Source organism: Pistacia vera, unplaced genomic scaffold (genome assembly GCF_008641045.1).
Source record: "Pistacia vera cultivar Batoury unplaced genomic scaffold, PisVer_v2 Contig503, whole genome shotgun sequence".
Classification (NCBI taxonomy): Eukaryota; Viridiplantae; Streptophyta; class Magnoliopsida; order Sapindales; family Anacardiaceae; genus Pistacia; species Pistacia vera.
In genome coordinates, this window is record NW_022196339.1 from 1,135,348 (window position 1) to 1,156,660 (window position 21,313).

Consider the following 21,313-nt stretch of genomic DNA (forward strand, 5'->3'; position numbering starts at 1 on the left):
GCCATCCTCGACAATCTACCATTTGTCACACTTAGCAAACGAAAAAACAGTGTGGAAAAAAGAAGGGAAATTCATTAACTCATAAAAGGCTTTTTAACTCATAGAATGTCCTAAGTGACATCTGATTTAAGTCACAGTTTATATACAAAAATTAATTAGAAAAGACTGTTGCAATGTCATTACTTTATTCGTAGTTGATTATCTACTAGCAGCAGGAAAAGACAGAGACTCACTACCATCCTATATCAGTTTTCTTAATGACATTCACCTCCACTGTGTTGTCAACCACAAGATTCATAAACTGATCAACCAATGAACTGTTCCAACAACTATCTGGTTAACCTTCAGCTTGATTGCAATACAAAATACCAATTAATTTTTAATATTAAAAAAATTAATAATCTTCTAACAGATGTAGATGTTATCTGCAAATGGCATTGACAAGCAAGTTATATTATAATATTTTAAAAATAAAATACTAATCTTCCAACATATATGTATGCTATCTACAAATGACACTGACAAGCAACATATTGACTGTCCATAAATGCAACAAGTCTTTATAACATACCTCAGAATTATTCTATATTTTGTTTATAATGTGTTTATGTGAGTGTATCACATTCAGGGTTTAACCTGATCGCTTTAGACAAGCACAAGACCAATGTGGCAGTGCAACTTACAATGATTACCAATAAATGATCTAAAAAGCATTTATTAAAAAAAAAAAAAAAACAAAGAAACTGTATTACAACAAAAAACTATACAAGATTGAAGAACAAGAAACTAAAGAGCATTAAATAATGTGAATGAATCAAATGGAAATCCACCAAAGTCAATAGATATGCATAGGCAAGCATACAACCATAGATCACTTAATACGTAATAATGCATGACAGCATTAGATAGAAATTTTTTAAAACATGTCGCTTTGTCAATCCAAGCAAAATACTATGTCATAAGGACATAGATGACACATTGATAATAATTTAATCATCGTGTAGACTTTACTAGCTTTGATATTGGATCTCACTATTGAGGAGCAGAAGATATCCACAATAAAGAAAGATACATCATTTATGAAATAGAGACAGCAAAATGAGCAAACAAAGTGACTCGGTAATATTGTTGGAACAAATGTAAAGTAATGCCCCAACCATAAAAGAAAATTATCTTGGGTTTTTTCTTTATTGACTTCCCCGAAATTTTCAAATAAAAAAGTTTAGTTGACAGTTACTTTTAGTTAGGGGTGGAACAAATAGGCCGGGTTAGGCGGGTCAACCCTAACCCGGCCCACATCAAGAGAGGTTCAACCCAGACCGCCTAAAAGGCAAGCTGGGTTCAACCCGACCAACATATACCCCATCGGCAGGCTGGGCTTTCATAGGTCAACCCAGCGGATTATATTTTTTTTCAAAACAAAAAAAAAAAAAACCTCCAATACGCCAGGTTGACCCACAAGTTGGCAACCGCCAACCTGATGGGTTGGACGAAAAAAATTAATTTTTTTTTTTTCAAATACCCCTTTTAATATAGTCATTTTATAGCCGTTAGAGGGGTATTTTTTGTCATTTTATTTCCCCCTTTTTTTTTTTTTTTTTCTATAAATAGGCATAAACTCTCATATTTTCTCACATCCCAAATTCTCTCATTTTCTCAAATCTCTATTGAAATCTCTCAATTTTTCTTTTTGTTGTCAATTTGCTCTCATTTTAATTTTTATTAGTTTTTGCAATTTTCAATTCATATTTTCAAATTCCAATTCTCCTTCTTTAATTTTTTATTTCTTCTGTATCCAATTTTTTTTTTTTTTTAAATACAATGGATAAATATTTCCATCCCATCAATTTCGATGATGAAAGAAACTATCCTAGTCCCCCTGAATTTACTAACATAAACGCAGTAGATTCAAATAGTCATGCTTTCCCATTCTCAGAATCCGATACACCTTATAATATTCCCTCCTTTCTCCCCATGCTGCTACAGCTCCCAGTGGCTCTAGAAGTCATCATTGTAATCGTCATCCTCGTCCAATTTTATCTCAAGCAGAAGCAAGTTCATCAACTGCTGTCGAAACCAACGACAAGCACACATCAGACGTTTGGGTACATTTCGATAAGTTTTACGACACAGAAAATGGAGTTCAAGTGAAGAAAGCAAGATGCAAGTATTATGAAAATATTTATAAAGCTAATGCAGGTAATAGTACTAGTACTTTAAAAAGGCATGCTAATAAACATATTATTCAATGTGAAAATAGAGAAATCAATCAAACTCATATAACTAATATAGGTACTACTTAGCGTTATAATTCTGATGTATATAGGGAACAATTAGTTTTATATATTGTTGCAATTGATCAACCTTTTAATATGGCTGAAGATAAATATTTTGAAAGATTTATTAAAAATTCATTTTTTCAAGGATTTAAAAGTTATTCTAAAACTACAACTAGAAATGATTTAATAAATTGTTTGGGAAAATGAAATTAGAATTAAAAAAATAAAATACATAAACACAAATCATAAGAATTCAACACTTTAAAAATTAAAACTCATTTCTTAGTGCAAGGATCTTACCTAAGAATGCTTAAGATTGAAATTTCACTAAAAATAACCCAAAATCAATGAGTTTCCTTTGAAAAAGAATCGAAAAAATTGAGAGAATTTGAAAATAAAGGTGGCATGAAAGAGGAGAAGAAATGGCTAGGGTTTCATTCTTCAACTCTTAATATATATATATATATATATATATATATATATATATATATCCCATTTTACCCTTGCACTTTCTATAAAATTTCATTTTTTCCCTTTAGTCAATTACAATAATGCCCTCGTCTCCATTGCATTCTCCATGAAATTCGACTACTTTTCACTCCCCACATTTTCAACTAATTATGATTGAAAAGACTATTTTACCCCTAATGACAACTTAAAGGATTTTCTTCACATTTTTTCAAGATAACTTTAACAAAATTCAACTAAGGGTATAAGTAAAGCTACTTACCTTGATGTGGACGTTACAATTCTCCCCCCTTTACAAGAATTTTGTCCTTGAAATTCAAACGAACAACTCAAGATGGCGGTTCCACATATCTTGCTCTAACTCCCATGTTGCTTCTTCTACCTTATGATTCCTCCATATGACTTTTACGAGTGTAATACTTTTGTTTCGGAGCTCTTTAATCTTTCTGTCTAAGATCTATACTTGGTGCTCCTCATAAACGAGATTCTTATGATTTGTGTGGCTCTAACCACCAATATTTGGATTGGTAGAGCTAAACAAGATTATATTTGTGTGACTAGTCATTATTTTAATAACGAATGTAAATTAAATAAATCTTTATGGGATTTAGATTAATGGATGTGGATCATGGTGGTTAACAAATTTACAATAAAATTGTTAAAGTTTTAAAAGATTATGATGTTGTTCATAAAGTGATAAGTTTAACTTTGAATAATATAAGTGCTAATAGTATAACTATAGATTTTTTTTTAAATTAATTTTCCTTTTTATGATAATTTGAAATTTTTTCACCAACACTGTGCATATCACATTATTAATTTAATTGTGAAAAGTGGTATTAAAAAAATTAGAAATAATATTGATAGAATTAGGGATTCTTTAGCTTGGATTACTAGTAGTAATAGAAGAAATACTGAATTTCAAGATGCTTGTATAAAATCAAATATGTCTCCTAGAACTTTTGCATTAGACATGTCTGTTAGATGGAATAGTACTTATTTATTACTTGATTCATGTTTACCTTATGCAAATTTAATTAGTTATTTTGTAGCAAATAATAGAAGTCCTCATTATTTGATAGAAAATTATTGGCATATAGTTAAAAAAAATTCATTCTTTTCTTAAAATCTTTAACCAATCCACTTTACAACTTTCTAGTTTGTATTATCCTACTAATCGATTAGTAATACATACAATTATAAAAAATTCAGATTTATTTAGAAAAAATAGACACAATGAAATTTTAGCGAGACCAATAGAGGCAATGAAATTAAAATTTAAAAAATATTAGAAACTCATTCATTTTCTTTATTATTTAGCTGGTATATTTGATCCTAGAATTAAATTAGCACGTTTAGAAAATGGTTTAGACACATTAACTAAAAATCTACAAGACGAAGCATATGTCAATCAACTAGGAGAGGTAAGAGAGTATCTTGCAAAGGTATATTTACACTATAAAAACATGTATGGGAACCAGTAAAGAGGCGAAATACCGAGGAAGTAGCATCAGAAGAAACAAATAAAGACTTCGACTACTAGAGTGCACTTAATAGGCTGAAGAGGACTCAAACCCCAAGCACAGCCTCCTCTTCAGAAGCATCAACAATGAATGTACTGTCCTTCATGCAGCTGCATAGTAATAAGCCTCACCAATATTTGGAAACCCTCAACGTGTTACCAGCAGATTCACAACAAAGAGCCAACTTTGATATCTTAGAATATTGGAAACCAGAAAATGTATTTTTCTAGTATTACCAAGACTTGCCCTGGATGTTTTCTCTATTCCTCTCTCAACCGTGTCATCCGAACAAACATTTAGTGCAAATGGAAGAATTTTAAATGAAATGAGGACTAAACTTTCACAAAAAATGATTGAAGTCCTCACATGTCTTCAAGATTGAGAACGGTCGTGCCATCAGGATTAATACAAGGTAGTCAACGATACTTTAATAGAATTATTTCAATTTTGTAATATAGATTATATGGATGAGAAGGTCCTAGTCAACCCCCAAATTAGTTGTTTTGAAAATTGTAAATTAATTATCAATTATTGCATTCTTTTTTCCTTACCAAGTTTTTGTTAACAATTGGTTTTTTTTTTTTTTTTGGTAAGGTTTTTAACGAGGTAATAATTGTTATAATTTCTTATTTTTTTTTTTTTTGATAATGAATAAATCTAATTTTTCTTATATTACAATTTCGTAGTATTAAATTTGAATTAATATTTGAAATGTTAACAAAAAAAAGAATAATTTAATTGAATTATTGATATTTGAAAAGTTAACTAAAAACAATTACACAAAGAAAAAAAATTAAGAAACAAAAAATTAAAAATTAAAAAAATTATGGGCTAGCCCGGCTCGACCTCACAAAAAACCCGCCCCTTAGGGGTGGCAGTAGAGATGGAATGGGCGATATTTTCGGGTACCCGGCCCAGCCCGGCCAAAAAGAGCAGGCTTTACCCGAGGTCGGCGGGTGGGCTTGGGCCTGGGCTTGATTTAAGGCCCGACTCGGGTATGGGCTGGCATGAGTATACTTTAGGCCCGGCCCGTCCCGAAAATTTTAGTATAATTTTATTAATTTACCCTTATACTATATATTTAATTACAATAATATCTACCACACCCACACACATATATATATATCCATTTTCCCAAATCCTAAGCTCAATTTTCAACCATATTGAAGGTTTAACATTTTAAAATTGCCTTTAAATAAGTTAGATGGGTTTGGTTCAACTTATAAAAGTGGATTTCACCATAACATATTATGCACAGCGAAAAGTTAGCATAATCAAATATTATGGAGTTTTAATTGCTCACTTATTGTTTAAATTATTTGCAGAAATAGCTTCAATTAATATTTAAAAACTATTTTAAAATTAAAAATATAAAAAAAATTGAAATTATTATATTTAAAAATAACATTATTAAAAAGGGCGGGATTAGGCCGGGCCTAGGTTATAAAAAACCGTGGACCGGGCTTGGGCTTTGCCTATCATAACCGTAGCGGACTCAGACCAGGCTTGGGCTTGTGTCATGAGGTCGGGTTGGGCCTGGGCCAAGGGGTACGCGATCCGGCCGGCCCATTGCCATCATAGTTGGCAGGGTGGCCAGCCTTTTGGCCAAGAGGCGGGCTGGTTTTCCATAACCACAGGGGGTCGTTTGGGGGGGGGGGGGGGGGGGGGGGGAGAGTGTGGGTGTGGGGTGGTTATTTTTCCACATTACTTTTAGTAACACAAAGCAGTGCCCAAACTCAAGGATTAAAACAGTCAGCCTAGTTCCATTAATTGCATTTTTCATTAATGTTAAATGGCGTCAGCTTATAGAAAATGTTCATATAGTATATGGAAGGTAAAGCACAAGCCCCATAAATGAGAGAGTTACTGAAACTCGAAGGAATTGGGGAATGCTCCCTGGAAACATGGATATTAGAAAAAACAGAGATTTTTGGAATAATACCAAAAAGAAAGCTAATCTTGGTATTATCTTAATGACTAACCTACCCACCAAAATCCCATTTAGTTGCCAATGTTGTACCCCTAATAACCAAACATTTTTGCACAATCCAAATTTATATTTCTAGTAAATTCATATCTCAGACAAGAAAAAGAACAATGATAGGACGATAATGTTAATAAAAAAGTTTATGCTTTGTTCGTTTGATTATAAAGTACACATAGCAAATTGAAATAGAAAATTTATGCAGAGTATATGAAATTATGAAATTACATTATAGGACAGCTCGTTTCTTGGTAGGGACCCGTCAACTTGTCTTCATTAAGTAATTCTATTATCTCATTACAGGGTGCTCCTGAAACTATCCAGGGTAGACTCACAGATTTGCCACCATCGTATATCGAAACCTACAAGAAATATACACGTCAGGGGTCTCGTGTCCTGGCCCTTGCTTTTAAGTCCCTTCCAGACATGACAGTAAGTTTACTCTGGATGTAATTTTCCTTGATGACATATATCTAGTCTCTCTAAAATTCTTGTACCTTTTATGAGCTTTTTGATTGGCAATTATAATTCATTTCCACATGTTATTGTACTTGTGAGCACTTAGATCTCCTTGATGACATATATCTAGTCTCTCTAAAATTCTTGTACCTTTTATGAGCTTTTTGATTGGCAATTATAATTGATTTCCACATGTTATTGTACTTGTGACACTTAGATCGCCTTGATGACATATATCTAGTCTGTCTAAAATTCTTGTGCCTTTTATGAGCATTTTGATTGGCAATTATAATTCATTTGCACATGTTGTGAGAATATAATCATATGGTTTTACATGTAATTTTGGTGCTAATGGGACCCCAGCAAACTCAATCAAAATACACACATAGCACACCCAACAATCAAAGAACAAACGTGATAAACAAAATGTATATTGATTCAAAAGTAGAACAAGTTCTGGTGAGCCTCAATCAGACCCAACCAAAAGCGAAAACAAAGAAGGGATAGTCCCAGCAATTCAAGAAGCTAGGGCCTCCATTGACAATCTTTGAGAAAAATAATCTCATATTCCTGATTCTATCTGCCTTAATATACTAGTGACATTTTCCCATATTCTCTCCACACACAATCGTGCCACATGCATTTCCTCTAACTGTATCCCACTGGCATAACAAACTTTTAGTAACAACCATTAGTGTTTATTCACACTCTTCACACCCTCCTGCCCTTTTGTGCCCCCTTGTATTGATAAACCTTAGTAATAGAGGGCCTATCAGGTGCAAACATTGTTGCTTGCACTGTGTTACAGGTACTTCGTAGGCAAGTTATCAAGTGATACTTTCGTAAAATTGAAATTCCACAATTGATTTACCTGATTAGCTTTTATGTGAAATATTAAAAGAAAATGGATATTTGGTTTTTGGGAGTCTGAACAAATGTTATTGCCAGACACTATAGTCCATTGAGGCCCATATTAGAAAAATAGGACTTGGCCGTAGTGACTCTTAGCCTTGTGAGAGCCTTGTCTGAGTCTCCTTTTTTAACTTCTGCTTTTGATTATGTGTTTTCTTCCTGGGCATTGACTAGTACCCACGTTATTTTATCTGTATATATACACACACATTAGGATTTTGTCCCCTGGTTTATATGCTTGTCTATTTATGCTTTGATCGAAAGGCTTGGTGATTTCCAACAAAATGAACAAGTTGTTGACAAATTAATGACTAACCCAAGGGAACAGAGACCTATACAAGTACTAACACTGTCCAAAGTTAGAAGCACGAAAAAGGAAAGCTGAGTAGCTGACCATAACACCCAGTTCACACTAGAACTCACTCCCAACTTAGGTATATGAAGAGAATTGCAGTATCATGATATTCTCTTTAGCTGGGAAGCCAGAAACTAAAAATTCTATTCCAAAAAAGAACGATGTCTCTATTGCTTCAAGCGTAAATCTGCATGCTTCTCACTCATCGCAAATCATCCAAAAATACCCATAATGTTTGCTAGCTGTATTAATATGTACCATAAACCATGTGAAGTGGGACAAACGAGGAGCAAATGGCTGCCATACTGCTGCTCTTTCTTTCCATTATTGTTATTATTATTTTTTTTTTTGGGTATGGATGCTAACAAATTATGAAGAAATTTGACTCTTTGTTTCTCAAATTTCTCCGCTTTTAAAGAGATCTTAGAAATGGCTTTTTGCTGATGTTGTTGCTTTTCATGTTCCATCTGCATTACATTTCCATAGGCATATAACTATTTGTAGTTATTTATTGACAATAGGCTTTAAATTATTGTTAGTTACTCAATGGTTGTTTCAATTAAGTTGAAATTCGCAAATATCTTCTGGACTCAGGAGCTCTTGTGGCCCATTCTACTCTTTGTTCTATCCTCTATTATGTTTGCTAGGACATTTAATTATAGTTTATTTAGATAACACAAATTCAGTACTTCAATATTTTCTGTCAATTTATCGACCTATTTTACTAGTTCTATGCTGAAGAGTTTTCTTTTATATGTCAAATACGTGAAGGTTAGCGAAGCAAGAAGCTTGGATAGAGATTTTGTGGAGAGTGGCCTTACTTTTGCTGGTTTTGCGGTAATTAGCGCAAACTTTTATTTCTTGTGATTTGCTTATATATTTTTTATTATTCCCTTTTTCTTGGATATTTCTACCAGATTCTTTAATGAATGCATACATTGATTATTCTACCAGTTTTTTTAATGAATGCATACATTGATTATTCACTGTTTCTTGGATATTTCAACCAGATTCTTTAATGAATGCATATTTTGATTATTCACTTTTTCTTGGATATTACAACCAGATTCTTTAATGAATGCTTGTTACTACTACATTTTCTTATTTTGTTCTGTAAATGCTGGTACTATAAGTTTCAGGTATTTAATTGCCCTATTAGAGCAGATTCGGCCACCATTTTGTCTGAATTAAAGAATTCGTCCCATGACTTGGTGAGTAACATGCTCGTGTATATTGTTTGCGATTATTTATATTAGAAAGTTGTGAACATTGAATCTGGAGTTGTGACTCCTAGTTTGTGCAATATTGCCTGCTGAAGATTTAATTTTTTAATGATAGGCGATGATCACTGGTGACCAAGCATTGACAGCTTGCTATGTTGCTAGCCAAGTACATATTGTTTCAAGGCCAGCACTAATTCTTAGTCCCTCGAAGAATGGTAGAGGATATGAATGGATATCGCCTGATGAAACAGAGATCATTCCATACAGGTGAAGTTTCACCTGTTGTTATTTACCTTATCTGTCAATTTGTTGAGATCACCCTTTAATCTTTTACTAGTTTTTAATGGCAACGAACACACACATTTTACCAAAAGAAAAAGCCTTGGGACTTAGAATTGTGTAACTTGCTTTATCCTCAAATAGTTGAGTCAATACGCGTTTACATTTTTCTATAGAGTTTCTTATTGAGCTGAAACAAGGAACATTGATATAATGAACTTTTTTTTTTTTTTTAAATTTAATTTAAAACCTCTTTATATTAAAGTATAATTGAAAAAGCTTTCCTTTATCAACTAAGGAAAGTGGGAATGTACTTGATTTGTTTGCAGTGAGAAAGAGGTTGAAGCTTTATCAGAGACTCATGATCTCTGTATTGGAGGTGACTGCATTGAAATGTTACAACAAACTTCTGCTGCTCTACGAGTCATTCCTTACGTGAAGGTTTTATAACGATACTATCTGTTTCAATGTAGTTATGATGATAGCTTCATCTGGATAATATGTATGCTATATTTGTACAGGTTTTTGCGAGAGTTGCTCCTAAGCAAAAAGAACTAATCATGACTACTTTTAAAACGGTGGGAAGGATCACATTGATGTGTGTGGATGGTACTAATGATGTTGGAGCTCTGAAGCAGGTAATGTGGTTTTGAAGATTATTTATGTCTGTTAGTGTCTGTATTTGTCAATCCTGATAAGTGCAGTGCTTTGAGTGTTGTATGTAAGTTTATTGGTCTATCTTTTGAAATGTCATGGATTTATAGAGTTACCGGAATCAAAGTCCAAAGATAAATTTTGCTTTTCCTTCCTAATGTAGTAGAATATCACTTCATTGCCAGCTAGATTTTAACCCGATCTTCAGCATAATCTCACAGGAGTATTTATTTAATCCGGTGTACCAAGTGTTAATCTGAATTCAATGGCATCAGCTGGGGTAAGGTGAAATATTTTTGCACCATTCTGCTCTACCGGGAGCAATATTTTCTTTAGTTCAGTGTTGTCTTGTGGTACATGCGGCCTTGCCTTGTTCTGTGAACATTGGAGTCTCATTTTTAAGTCAGCGATGACTCTTCTCTTGGCCAATCTGTAAATTATAGCTGCTAATTTACCCAGGCCCATCATGCCCCCCTCCCCTCCTCTCCCCTCTCCAATGTTCTGTATTTATTTGAATCAGCCTTGTTTAGGGCTAGGACCAGTAAGCATGTTATTACATTTTTTTTTTCCTCCATACTATAAAGAAGACATGATGGAATAATACCCAGGGAGGATCTTTCTCTCTGATTGGTTCTGCTGAAATTAAAATGGAACTCGTCAATATTGTAGTGCAAGGCACACTTCCTCGGGTTGTTTCCGGGCACGATGATCAGAGATTTGTGTTGTTGACTTTTTGCTTTGCTGTAATAAGAGATATCAGCAGTAGACATCTAATACTTTCTTTGTAAGGCACACATAGGGGTTGCTTTGTTGAATGCTGTGCCTCCAACTGAAGACAAAGCCTCATCATCAGAAACATCTAAAGATGAAAACACAAAGTCAGGTAAATCAAAGAAATCTAAGGCTGCATCAGAAGCTGCTAGCCGACCTATCAGTCAGAATGGAGAAGGCTCTTCTACCGGCCACACCGCTGGTAAACACCATCAGGTGGCTGTTGAGATGCAACGACAGAAGCTGAAGAAGCTGATGGATGAGATGAATGAGGAGGGTGATGGTCGTGCTGCTCCGATTGTCAAGCTTGGGGATGCCTCTATGGCGTCACCATTTACAGCAAAGCATACATCAGTTGCTCCAACAACAGACATAATTTGTCAGGGACGTAGTACTCTTGTGACAACCCTTCAGATGTTCAAAATACTCGGACTAAATTGCCTTGCCACAGCATATGTGTTGAGTGTTATGTATTTGGATGGTGTCAAGCTCGGTGATGTCCAGGCTACAATCAGCGGTGTCTTTACAGCTGCTTTTTTCCTATTCATATCACATGCCCGCCCTCTTCCTACTCTGTCAACTGCACGGCCCCATCCTAATATTTTCTGCCTATATGTCTTCCTTTCTCTCATGGGACAGTTTGCAATTCACTTGCTTTTCCTGATGTCTTCTGTGAAAGAGGTAGAAAAGTACATGCCGGATGAATGCATTGAACCAGACTCAGATTTTCATCCCAATCTCATGAATACAGTTTCATATATGGTGAGCATGATGCTCCAGGTGGCCACTTTTGCTGTAAACTACATGGGCCGTCCTTTCAACCAGAGCATCTCCGAAAACAAACCATTTTTGTATGCTCTGATAGCTTCCGTTGGTTTCTTCACAATCATTACATCTGATCTATTTAGGGACTTAAATGACTGGTTGAAGTTGGTGCCTTTGCCATGGGGATTAAGGGATAAACTTTTGATTTGGGCTTCTCTCATGTTTTTGAGCTGTTATTCATGGGAGAAATTTTTGAGGTGGGCATTCCCAGGTAGAGTTCCAGAGTGGAAGAAACGACAACGTGTGGTTGCAGCTAATTCGGATAAGAAGCATGTTTGAACCACCAGAACCTTATATGTGGCATTTTCGGGCGTGTCGAGCCCTTTGGTAAAGGCCATGATAATTGGTGTTGATGTTGTGAGTAACGCGACGCCGCTAGAGTACTACAAAGGATATATGGCTTCAGTAACTTGGGTTACTTATCAGTTACCTGATTAATTACTGGGTTCTGCCCCTTCATTTAGTTGCAATTTTTGCTAATTCTAAATTTTGCTGTTGAAGAGGTGGGAAATCTTCTAGGAATTTCGGCTTCTAAATCTGGTGATTTTAAGTTTTTTTAGCACAGGAAAAGTTAATGGTTGACATTCGAAACTACTGTAAATCCCAGAATTAGTAAAAATATTAATACATTTCTAAAGTTGTCGATATCTAGGGCTGCTTTGATTCTTTTGGTTTTGAGATCGTTACTTCAGTGAAAAGAAGAACACTGGTTCGCCGTTGATACAAGAAAATGAATGGATTCTATTACTGGTTAGCATCTTTCACTTGGTCCAATTTTAGTTTTTTTTTTTTTTCTTTTTATAAATCAGTATTTTAAACTTTTATGAGATAGGTCTGACATAAAAACTTGTTATTCATTTATGAGAGCCATCAGTCGATTTTTTTTTTTTTTTTTTTTAAATATAATCATAAAATTCGTCAAAACTTAAATAAAGCTTGAGTGATGAGTTTTTCTCTTTGGACACTTGAAAAAGTAACATCCATTAATTTTTTAGAGTCCTTGCTCTGGACATATATGCATTCTACGTGTGTACATGAAGTCATGAACATGATGGTCGTAAAATCATATATGGCAAAATAGTCCTAGAGGAGGGGTGCATAGGATGCTTTCAAAATATTCGCGGAAATAAACTGTCGCCAACCTAATCAAGTTGAATACGCTTAACACTAACAAATCTATGTAATAAGTGTGTATGATGCTAAACAATGAATGAGAGTGATTCAAACAACATGAGTAATCAATAATAAATGAGAGTGATTTAAACAATATTGGTAATCAATAATAAGCAATAAATGAGAGATACATACGTGAATGTGAGCAATAAATATGTGTATGAAAATAATGTTTCAAGTAAATGAGTTGAGAGAAAAGAAATGCTCAGAGATTTATAGTGGTTCGAAGCCCTATCTATAAACTTTCTATATCCAATTCTTCAAGGCAAACTACTTTGAAAGTTTCATTAGAATCGGATTTCTCCTTTATATTAGTTTTTACAGGATTTCGCTTCTAACTTTATAAGATTTTGCCCACAAAGTGTTGGATAAGAAGTTTGCGAAAAATTCTTTTAACTTAGACTTGAACACACGATAAAAATAATATTCACAAAGGTTTACAAATAAGTACAAGAAGCTAATCTTTTGATTTGGATTTTAATCTCAAAGGGATTATATGAGAATGTTTTGATATGACAACTCTTAGTAGAGCCATCTGTAATCGGTTCATGATACTCCATCAAAATCTTCTCTCTATGTGGACGCTCTGCAGCAACACTGACCCAACTTCCTTTTCATTCCTAGGAACCCCTAGAAGATTTACGAACCATCTAAGGAGCAATCTGTCCTTGGGCATTATGCGAGGGTTTAGCCGGGTTGGAAACCCGACCCACACCATTAGGGCTACCAGTAAACTGCCCAGATCCAGGAGAACTAATCTTCCTAGCAATCGGTCCAGTTGGTTGAGAGGAGCCGAACCGTTGCCCAATAGTCAAAGATTTGCAAACAATAGAAGTATCACTCATCATAACATCATTCAACTTGAGCCCAGATCTAGAACAAACACCACCTTGGTCAATGGTCAGCAAACAACTCCGGCCCAGAAGTATAGTTAAGGCACAGCCAATAATTAGGATCTTAGCGAATAACGATAGCTCGAAAATTGTTTTCTCAAAGTTTCTGGGTGGGACAATGTAATTACAACAAACCTTGGGCGGGGAATTGTTATTCACTCTTTATAAAATGGCAGGGCTGTACACTTGTGCTTCGTAGCACTTAAGGTAACACTACAAAACAATGGCGGTTCGCTCTATACTCAGCTTCAGCTTTCGTAGTCTTGGCATTGGCAGTTTGGATTGAAGGAGTTTAGGGAATGCAGATTAAAGTTGAGTAAGTTAAGTTCATTATGTTTCGTTTTCTTTGTAGAACAACAAGAAAAGTATTTGCTGAGAAGGATTTAGCTCTGAATCTCACAACTAGTCAAGTGGGTTTTTCACAAAATAAGATTTTCCCCCTTAGGTTGCTTTCATCATCTTCGCATTTAGAGAAGGGATCGTTAGAAACTAAACAAAGTGAACAGAAAGAGTCTTTGACAGTTTCATACTTGACAAACTCATGTGGGTTGTCTTTAAAATCTGCTGTTTCTGCTTCCAAGTTTATTCAGTTGAAGAACACTGAAAGAGCGGACTCAGTCCTTAGATTTCTCAGCGACCATGGTTTCACCAAAACCCAGATCTCTAAAGTTGTGAGAGGGTTCCCACTAGTCATTTCAATTGATCCTGCAAAGACACTTTCGCCCAAGATCGAGTTTTTCCGTTCAATAGGGCTTTCAAGGAATGAGCTAGCGGATGTCATAGCTAGGAGTCCAAAATTGCTATCTAGCAGTTTAAAGAATCATCTTATCCCCAATTACAATTTCCTCAAGAATGTTGTTATTCATGACGAAAAAATTGTCAAAGTTTTGAAGCGCATGCTATGGCTATTTTCGCTGGACTTAAGGGGTAAAAATTTTGGTCCAAATATAGCTCTTCTGAAAGATATTGGCGTGCCTCAATCTCGAATTTCTTTTTTGGTGACTCATATCCCAGGCGCAGCATGTTCCAAACATTCTAAATTTTGCAAGGTTGTCAATAAGGTTAAGGAAATGGGATTTAATCCCACCCAAACTGTGTTTGTTATGGCAGTTGGAGCAATCAACCAATTGAAGGAATCAGTTTGGGAATCTAAGTTAGAGGTTTATAGGAGGTGGGGTTGGTCTGAGGATGAGATTCTTGCTGCTTTTAGAAGGCATCCACATTGTATGCAATTATCTGAGAAGAAGATTACAAGAGCTATGGACTTACTTGTAAACAAAATGGGTTGGCTGTCGCGAGATATTTCCAAAATGCCAATAATTCTCAATTACAGCTTGGAGAAGAGGATTGCTCCCAGGTGTTTGGTTATTCAGGTTCTGCTCTCCAAAGGATTAATCAAAGAAAATATATGTCCATCCACTTACTTATGTCTTGTGCAGAGCAAATTTATTAAGAGGTATGTAATCAAATTTCAAGAAGTTCCTGAATTATTAGATGTATATCAGGGCGAAATCGATCTTTTGGATGCCGCCTCTGGATTTCAGAGGCATGTGAAATGAAACAGGTTTAACTCTTGAAATGTTTTCATTATAATTTTTTTTGTTTTTTGTGGTAGTTGCTAATTTAAGCTATTTTTGATTCACCAAGTGTTGGATGTGTAGTTCTTTACGCTAGGATGAATGTTTTGACATAACGTTCTTAAACATTAAGCTATGAAATTGTTGTAAATGATTAAACATGAATATCAAATTCTGAGTCCAAATGAAAATTGGAAATTAAACATTAAGCTATGAAAGTGTTGTAATTCAAGTTTGGTTATTCAAGAAGGAAGAACATGAACGAGATGGTGTAAGTTTTGGTGTGAATTTGGCCATCTCCGGCACCCAACCATCTGTCACACTTAGCAGACACAAAACCAGTGTGGACAAAAGAAGGAAAAATCATTAACTCAACCCATTTCCATTGATGATAAGTATCATGACTCAAAATTGAATAAAAGGCTTTTTAACTCAAAGAATGGCCCAGGTGACATCTGATTTAAATCAAAGTTTATATACAAAAATTAATTAGAAAAGACTGTTGCAATGTCATTACTCTATTGGAAGTTGATTATATGCTAAAAGCAAGAAAAGATAGAAACTCACTACCACTGTATTGTCATTGCCACAAGATTCATAAACTAATCAAACCAACGAAGTGTTCCAACAACCATCTGCTTAGCATTCAAACAGATATAGATGCTATCTACAAATGACACTGACAAGCAAGTTTAAATATAATATTTTGAAAATAAATTAATAATCTTCCAATAGATGTCCAAGCTATCTACAAATGACACTGACAACCAGCAGATTGAATGTCCATAAATGCAAGAAGTCTGTGGAGCATACCACAGAATTATTCTCATTTTTGTTTATAATGGCTGTTTATGGGAGTGTATCACACTCAAGGTTTAACCTGATCGCTTTAGATAAACACAAGACAAATGTGGCAGTGCAGTTTACAATGATCAACAATAAAAGAATCTAAAAAGCATTTATTAAGAAAAAAAGGTAGAAAACAAAGAAACTGTAATAGAACAAAAAAACTATACGAGATTGAAGAATAAGAAAACTAAAAGAATCAAATGGAAATCCATTGAAGCTATTAATCAAAGTTAACATCAATAGATATGCATAGGCAAATATACAACCATAGATCACTTAATAAGTAATAATTTTATCCTCTTACAGACTTTGATAGCTTCGGTATTGGATCTCACCATTAAAGTGTAGAAGTTCATTAACTGATATCCATCACAAAGAAAGATGGATCATTTATGAAAATTGAGTAAGCCAAATGAGGAAACAAAGTGATTCAGTAGTATTGCTGGAACAAATATAAAGTAATGCCTCAGCCGTAGAAGAAATTTTTCTTGGGTTTTTTCTGTACACACTACCCTGGATTTTTCAAATAACAAAGTTTAGTCGGCGCAACATAAAACAGTGTCCAAACTCAAGGACTGAAAAAGTTACTGGGTTGGTGGTTTGGAGTTTGTTCCTGGATAATGGTGAATGGGTTTTGTTTAATGTTGATGGTGGAGTGACAGTGGTACTTCTATGGTGGTCGGTGATGGGCGTTGGGTAGTGTGTAGTTGAAGACGATGGGGGAGATTGTACTTTTCTAATAATTAATTTTTAAAAAGAATAAAAAGGGGTAAAAATGGTATTTGATTGCAGTGCTAGTATCAGAATGCAAACAGCAGGGCGTTAGGAGTTATTTCTGAAACAACAGAGGGTTTATCTGTAAGTTACTTTTTACAAATTAAAATAAAAGTTAACTAAGAATTATATCTATTTCGTTGGATTTGGGATTTCATCATCTCATAGTATTAAGAAATTACACATCATCTTTGTGTAAAATATATATTGATACTTCATCATATAACTATATAATTTCTCTAAAAAAAAAAATTAAAAATATTTAAATTATAAAATCCTTAAAAACTTCTTAAATATTTCTAAATTTCTTGAACTTTTTTATACATTTTAAGAAATTATGAACATAAAGTTTTAAATTTTTCATTATTTTACTTTGTAATTTTGTATTCTTTTTACTATATAAAAATATCAGTTAAAAAATTTAAAATCTGTTTTGTTTTTTCATTTAAAAATGTCTATTTTGCTTTACTGCCGACAAATTGTTCATTTAAATGAAAATTTTTAACACAATATTGTAAACAAGAATTAAAAAAAAAATTGATATATTGAAGGCTAGTTTTTCAAGACAGACAAAATAAGAAGTATTTTGAATGGGTTTTATTGGTTAAGTAAGAGAAAAATTTCTTATTTTTCATTACTTTCTTAATGTTTTTAAACAACTATATTGGAAGTGTTTTCATTTTTTATATTCTCAAAAATTGTTTTCAGATAGACATGTAGAATGTGTTTTCTTTTTTGAATATTTCAATCATTTTTAGTATTTTCAAAAATACAAAAAACAAAAACACAAAATTCATAAAACAAAACACTCTAAACAATTTGTTTAGTTAATGGGAAATAGAAAGAAAGTAATGGGATCTGCTTGGTTACATGAAGCATGTTTGGTTAAAAAGAAAATGAAAATTTAAGATTTAATCGTATATAAATCGATGGGCTGAGATATCAAAATTTTCACATATATGGTGATTGAAGAACTTCTCCCAAAACTTGTGGGATTGGGATTCAAGGAAATTTTCCTTTTGAAATTTTCAACAAATTGAATTTCCAATTATGTCATTCAATTGTTAATAAGCTAATTTAATCATCAATTTTAATCAACACAAATGAAATTAAAAGATAAAACAACATTAGGAAGGAAAAACTTAAAATCGTGGAACTAAGACTTTAAAATCGAAGGTAAAAATCTTTTTTTTTTTTTTTTTTTTGGAAAAGTAAATAACATCTTTTTATAAAATTTCCATAAGATTTAAGAAGGTTTTGATGAAGTTTCATGGGGAGTGCATGGACTCTGTAGGCTAGTACAATGACATTGGCTTATGCTTGGAAATTTAATTACTAGAACAAGTTGACTTTGAAAAAGACTTGGAGTGGTCCTAAGGCTTTTAAAACTATACTAGTTGCATGCAATCTCCCATCTTTCTTCAACCAAAACCTTTTATTTTTCTCATTGTTTGATTTGTAAATTATTTCTACATAAATAACATCATCTGTAAATTTCATCATAAGATTGAAAGAAAGACTTTATTCATCCTAAGGTTAAATTTTAGTTGGAAATTTGAGATTTTGTATAATGTGAAAGAAATCTTCTTCTCATTCGTAAAATTCACAATTAAAATTATCATGTGAGATGAAATCGAGATAGATTTACTTCTACAAATTTGTAAATTAAACTTCGTGCATACTGTTTTCAGCTCAATTTGCTTATTCACAATAACATTTACATTAATTATATGACTAATTATATATAATACCTTTTCAACATTAGAATGGCGAATACTATACCCGATCTAAATACATTGATATTTGAGAAACAAAATAAAAAGAAAATTAAATGCATTTTCTTAGACATGTTTGATTCTGTGATCACCTAATGCGAATTCTAACACACCTTTTACTTCTTTTCTTCTGACTTTTGTATTTTAGTTCGAACTTTGGTTGTGGTTTACCCTCACTTGAGTTCTCACTTGAGTCCGATGAGTACTCCTCTGTGTCCTCTCTTGGCATCCCAGCTGTGTAATTGGATGATTTTACTTTTGATGGTGCGTAATTATTCTTGTCATGCAGGTTCATTCGATCCAATTTCTGGTTCGTTTCAGTAACCTCAGCTAAGATTCTCAAGATATCAAGCGATTGTGCAGCCTGGAACTCAACATTTAAAAGCTTATATAGAGATGAATCCAGTTGATTAAGCCTTTTTGCGTACCTGCACTTCTTCACCTTGTTCCACCGTGGGATGTCTGAGCAAGTAAAAACAAGTTGTCTTGCTTTCTTCAATGTCCCAAGTAATAAATGAATCTCCTCTCTTGAGTTGTCCATAAGCTCTTTATTAAACTTCTCCAGTTCAATGATCTTAGGAGTTAGTAATTTGAGAGTGCTTTCCAGTCTTTCTAGAATGGGTTTGAATTTCTTGGACTTAGCCTTGGTGTCTTTAATTAAACCACATAGCAGTTGAAATGCAACTCCGAGGGCAGCCCCTGCAACGAGATCTTCGATTCCTGACATTTGTGAAGGCAACCAAAAAAAAAAAAAAAAAAAAGTCTTTAAGCAACGAAACCTGGTACTCCTGCTAATTCATTCAAATATTAATTTGATTGATTGGCATAGAATTTCAATATGAAGGAAAAGGCTTCAAGAGGCAGCAATTTATAATAAGAGATTTGGCAATACCTTACCTATATACGACCCGGTCCAAGTTTTGGGGTGAATGTGATGACATTAATTAATTTTATTATCAAATGCTAATTATACTTGGTCATCCTGGAAGTGCTGGAATCATTCAAGCTTTGTTATGTTCTTTGGAAGTAATTAATTACGTCGAAATATTTTTTCACTCCAATTAATACACGTTATAAGAAGTTTTCCTTTAAACTATGATGATATAGGTAGCATCCAGCAAGACAGGAAAGAAAGCAAAGACGATCAAGTGCGATACACTATATTGTTAACAGCTAGAACACTATATTTTTCTTATTGTTTGATTTGCAAAGTATTTCTACATAAATAACATTGTTTGTAAATTTCATCATAAAAAAATGATCATTGAATTATTTTTATAAAAATATTATTGGTTAATTATTTTCAAGGATCACTTTATAGAGAGAAGAGGAGGCAATAGAGAATTCATGAAATGTGAAGAGAGGTGAGATATTCAAACATTTCGGGTGTCTTTTTGTATGGCAAGCTGGGGGTATAATACTATTTGTACAAAGACTCTGGACTTATTATGCGGATGGAGATGGAGATGGAGATGGAGAGACTTGGGCATTGACTCAACAATGTTAATAGGAAGATTCAAACAGAAGACTGTCACTTGTAATTGCAGTAATGATTGAAAATAAATGTTAATAAATCAATGGTGAAGACTATCTACGACAGTCATAGACAATCTATCATCTATCAACCTCTTATATCAATGTTAATAAATCAAAATCTTATATTTTTATTTGGAAAAGTATTTCTACATAAATACATCTTTTTATAAAATTTTCGTAAGATTTTAAGAAAGCTTTGGTGAAGTTTCATGGTGAGTGCATGGACTTTGTAGGCTAGTACAATGACATTGGCTTATGCTTGGAAATTTACTAAAAGAACAATATGGAAATTTACTAAAAGAACAAGTAGACATTGAAAAAGACTTGGAGTGGAATTATTGTGATGGTGGAGCCAAAGACTTCTAAAACTAAATTAGTTGCACACAATCTCCCATCTTTCTTCCAAAATCTCCTATTTTTCTCTATTGTTTGATTTGTAAAGTATTTCTACATAAATAAAATCGTTTGTAAATTTCATCGTAAGGTTGAAAGAAAGACTTTCATCAATCCTAAGGTTTAAATTTCGAACAGAGTTGAGATATTCAAACATTTAGGGTGTCTTATTCTATCACAAACCCCAAGGGGGTGGAGTGATGATACCATTTATACAAAGACCCGGACTTAATTAATATGCAGATGGAGACTTGGGCATTGACTCAACAATGTTAGTAGGAAAATTCAGGCTAAAGTTTTGATGAAGGTTTTGACTATTCAAATGACATTTATAATCATGTTTATAGTCTTAATTGAAACTTCTGATGAAGTTTCATGGTGATGTATGACAGATTTTATAGACTAGTTGATGCAACGTGGATAGGGATAAAATTAATATAATGCATACGATAAAAATAACTTAACTTCGTTGATTTTAGGAATATTCAGAAATTAAATAAACGTAAATGAGATTTTCGTTGATTCAAATGATAGTAATATCATAAATAATTGAAAATAATAATTTAAAAAAAAAAAAACAGCCTGACAGAATCAGCCAATAAGGACTTACA

The 21,313-nt window shown here is 33.6% G+C and overlaps 3 protein-coding genes across 3 annotated transcripts; 2 read left to right on the plus strand and 1 right to left on the minus strand.

Moving 5' to 3' along the window:
- Positions 1-6,062: 6,062 nt before the first annotated feature.
- On the plus strand, positions 6,063-12,410 carry LOC116105687 (probable manganese-transporting ATPase PDR2). Its single transcript, XM_031392100.1, has 8 exons — positions 6,063-6,104; positions 6,558-6,686; positions 8,752-8,817; positions 9,120-9,191; positions 9,319-9,470; positions 9,812-9,923; positions 10,004-10,120; positions 10,926-12,410. Exons 1-8 carry the CDS (start codon positions 6,063-6,065, stop codon positions 12,009-12,011), a joined length of 1,776 nt encoding a protein of 591 aa, XP_031247960.1. The 3' UTR covers positions 12,012-12,410.
- Positions 12,411-14,010: 1,600 nt separating this feature from the next.
- On the plus strand, positions 14,011-15,470 carry LOC116105776 (transcription termination factor MTERF6, chloroplastic/mitochondrial-like). The gene has a single exon (XM_031392193.1). It carries the CDS (start codon positions 14,131-14,133, stop codon positions 15,355-15,357), a length of 1,227 nt encoding a protein of 408 aa, XP_031248053.1. The 5' UTR covers positions 14,011-14,130; the 3' UTR covers positions 15,358-15,470.
- Positions 15,471-18,785: 3,315 nt separating this feature from the next.
- LOC116105688 (protein DA1-related 5-like) lies at positions 18,786-19,500 on the minus strand. The gene has a single exon (XM_031392101.1). It carries the CDS (start codon positions 19,498-19,500, stop codon positions 18,862-18,864), a length of 639 nt encoding a protein of 212 aa, XP_031247961.1. The 3' UTR covers positions 18,786-18,861.
- Positions 19,501-21,313: the final 1,813 nt, after the last annotated feature.

Excerpts from the sequence above, each read along its gene's own strand:
- LOC116105687 (XM_031392100.1), top strand. The coding sequence starts at position 6,063 with ATGGCGTCAGCTTATAGAAAATGTTCATATAGTATATGGAAG. Across the intron at positions 8,818-9,119 it reads TTACTTTTGCTGGTTTTGCG|GTATTTAATTGCCCTATTAG; the intron begins GTAATTAGCGCA and ends TATAAGTTTCAG. Across the intron at positions 10,121-10,925 it reads ATGTTGGAGCTCTGAAGCAG|GCACACATAGGGGTTGCTTT; the intron begins GTAATGTGGTTT and ends TTTCTTTGTAAG.
- LOC116105776 (XM_031392193.1), top strand. The coding sequence starts at position 14,131 with ATGTTTCGTTTTCTTTGTAGAACAACAAGAAAAGTATTTGCTGAGAAG.
- LOC116105688 (XM_031392101.1), bottom strand. The coding sequence starts at position 19,500 with ATGTCAGGAATCGAAGATCTCGTTGCAGGGGCTGCCCTCGGAGTTGCA.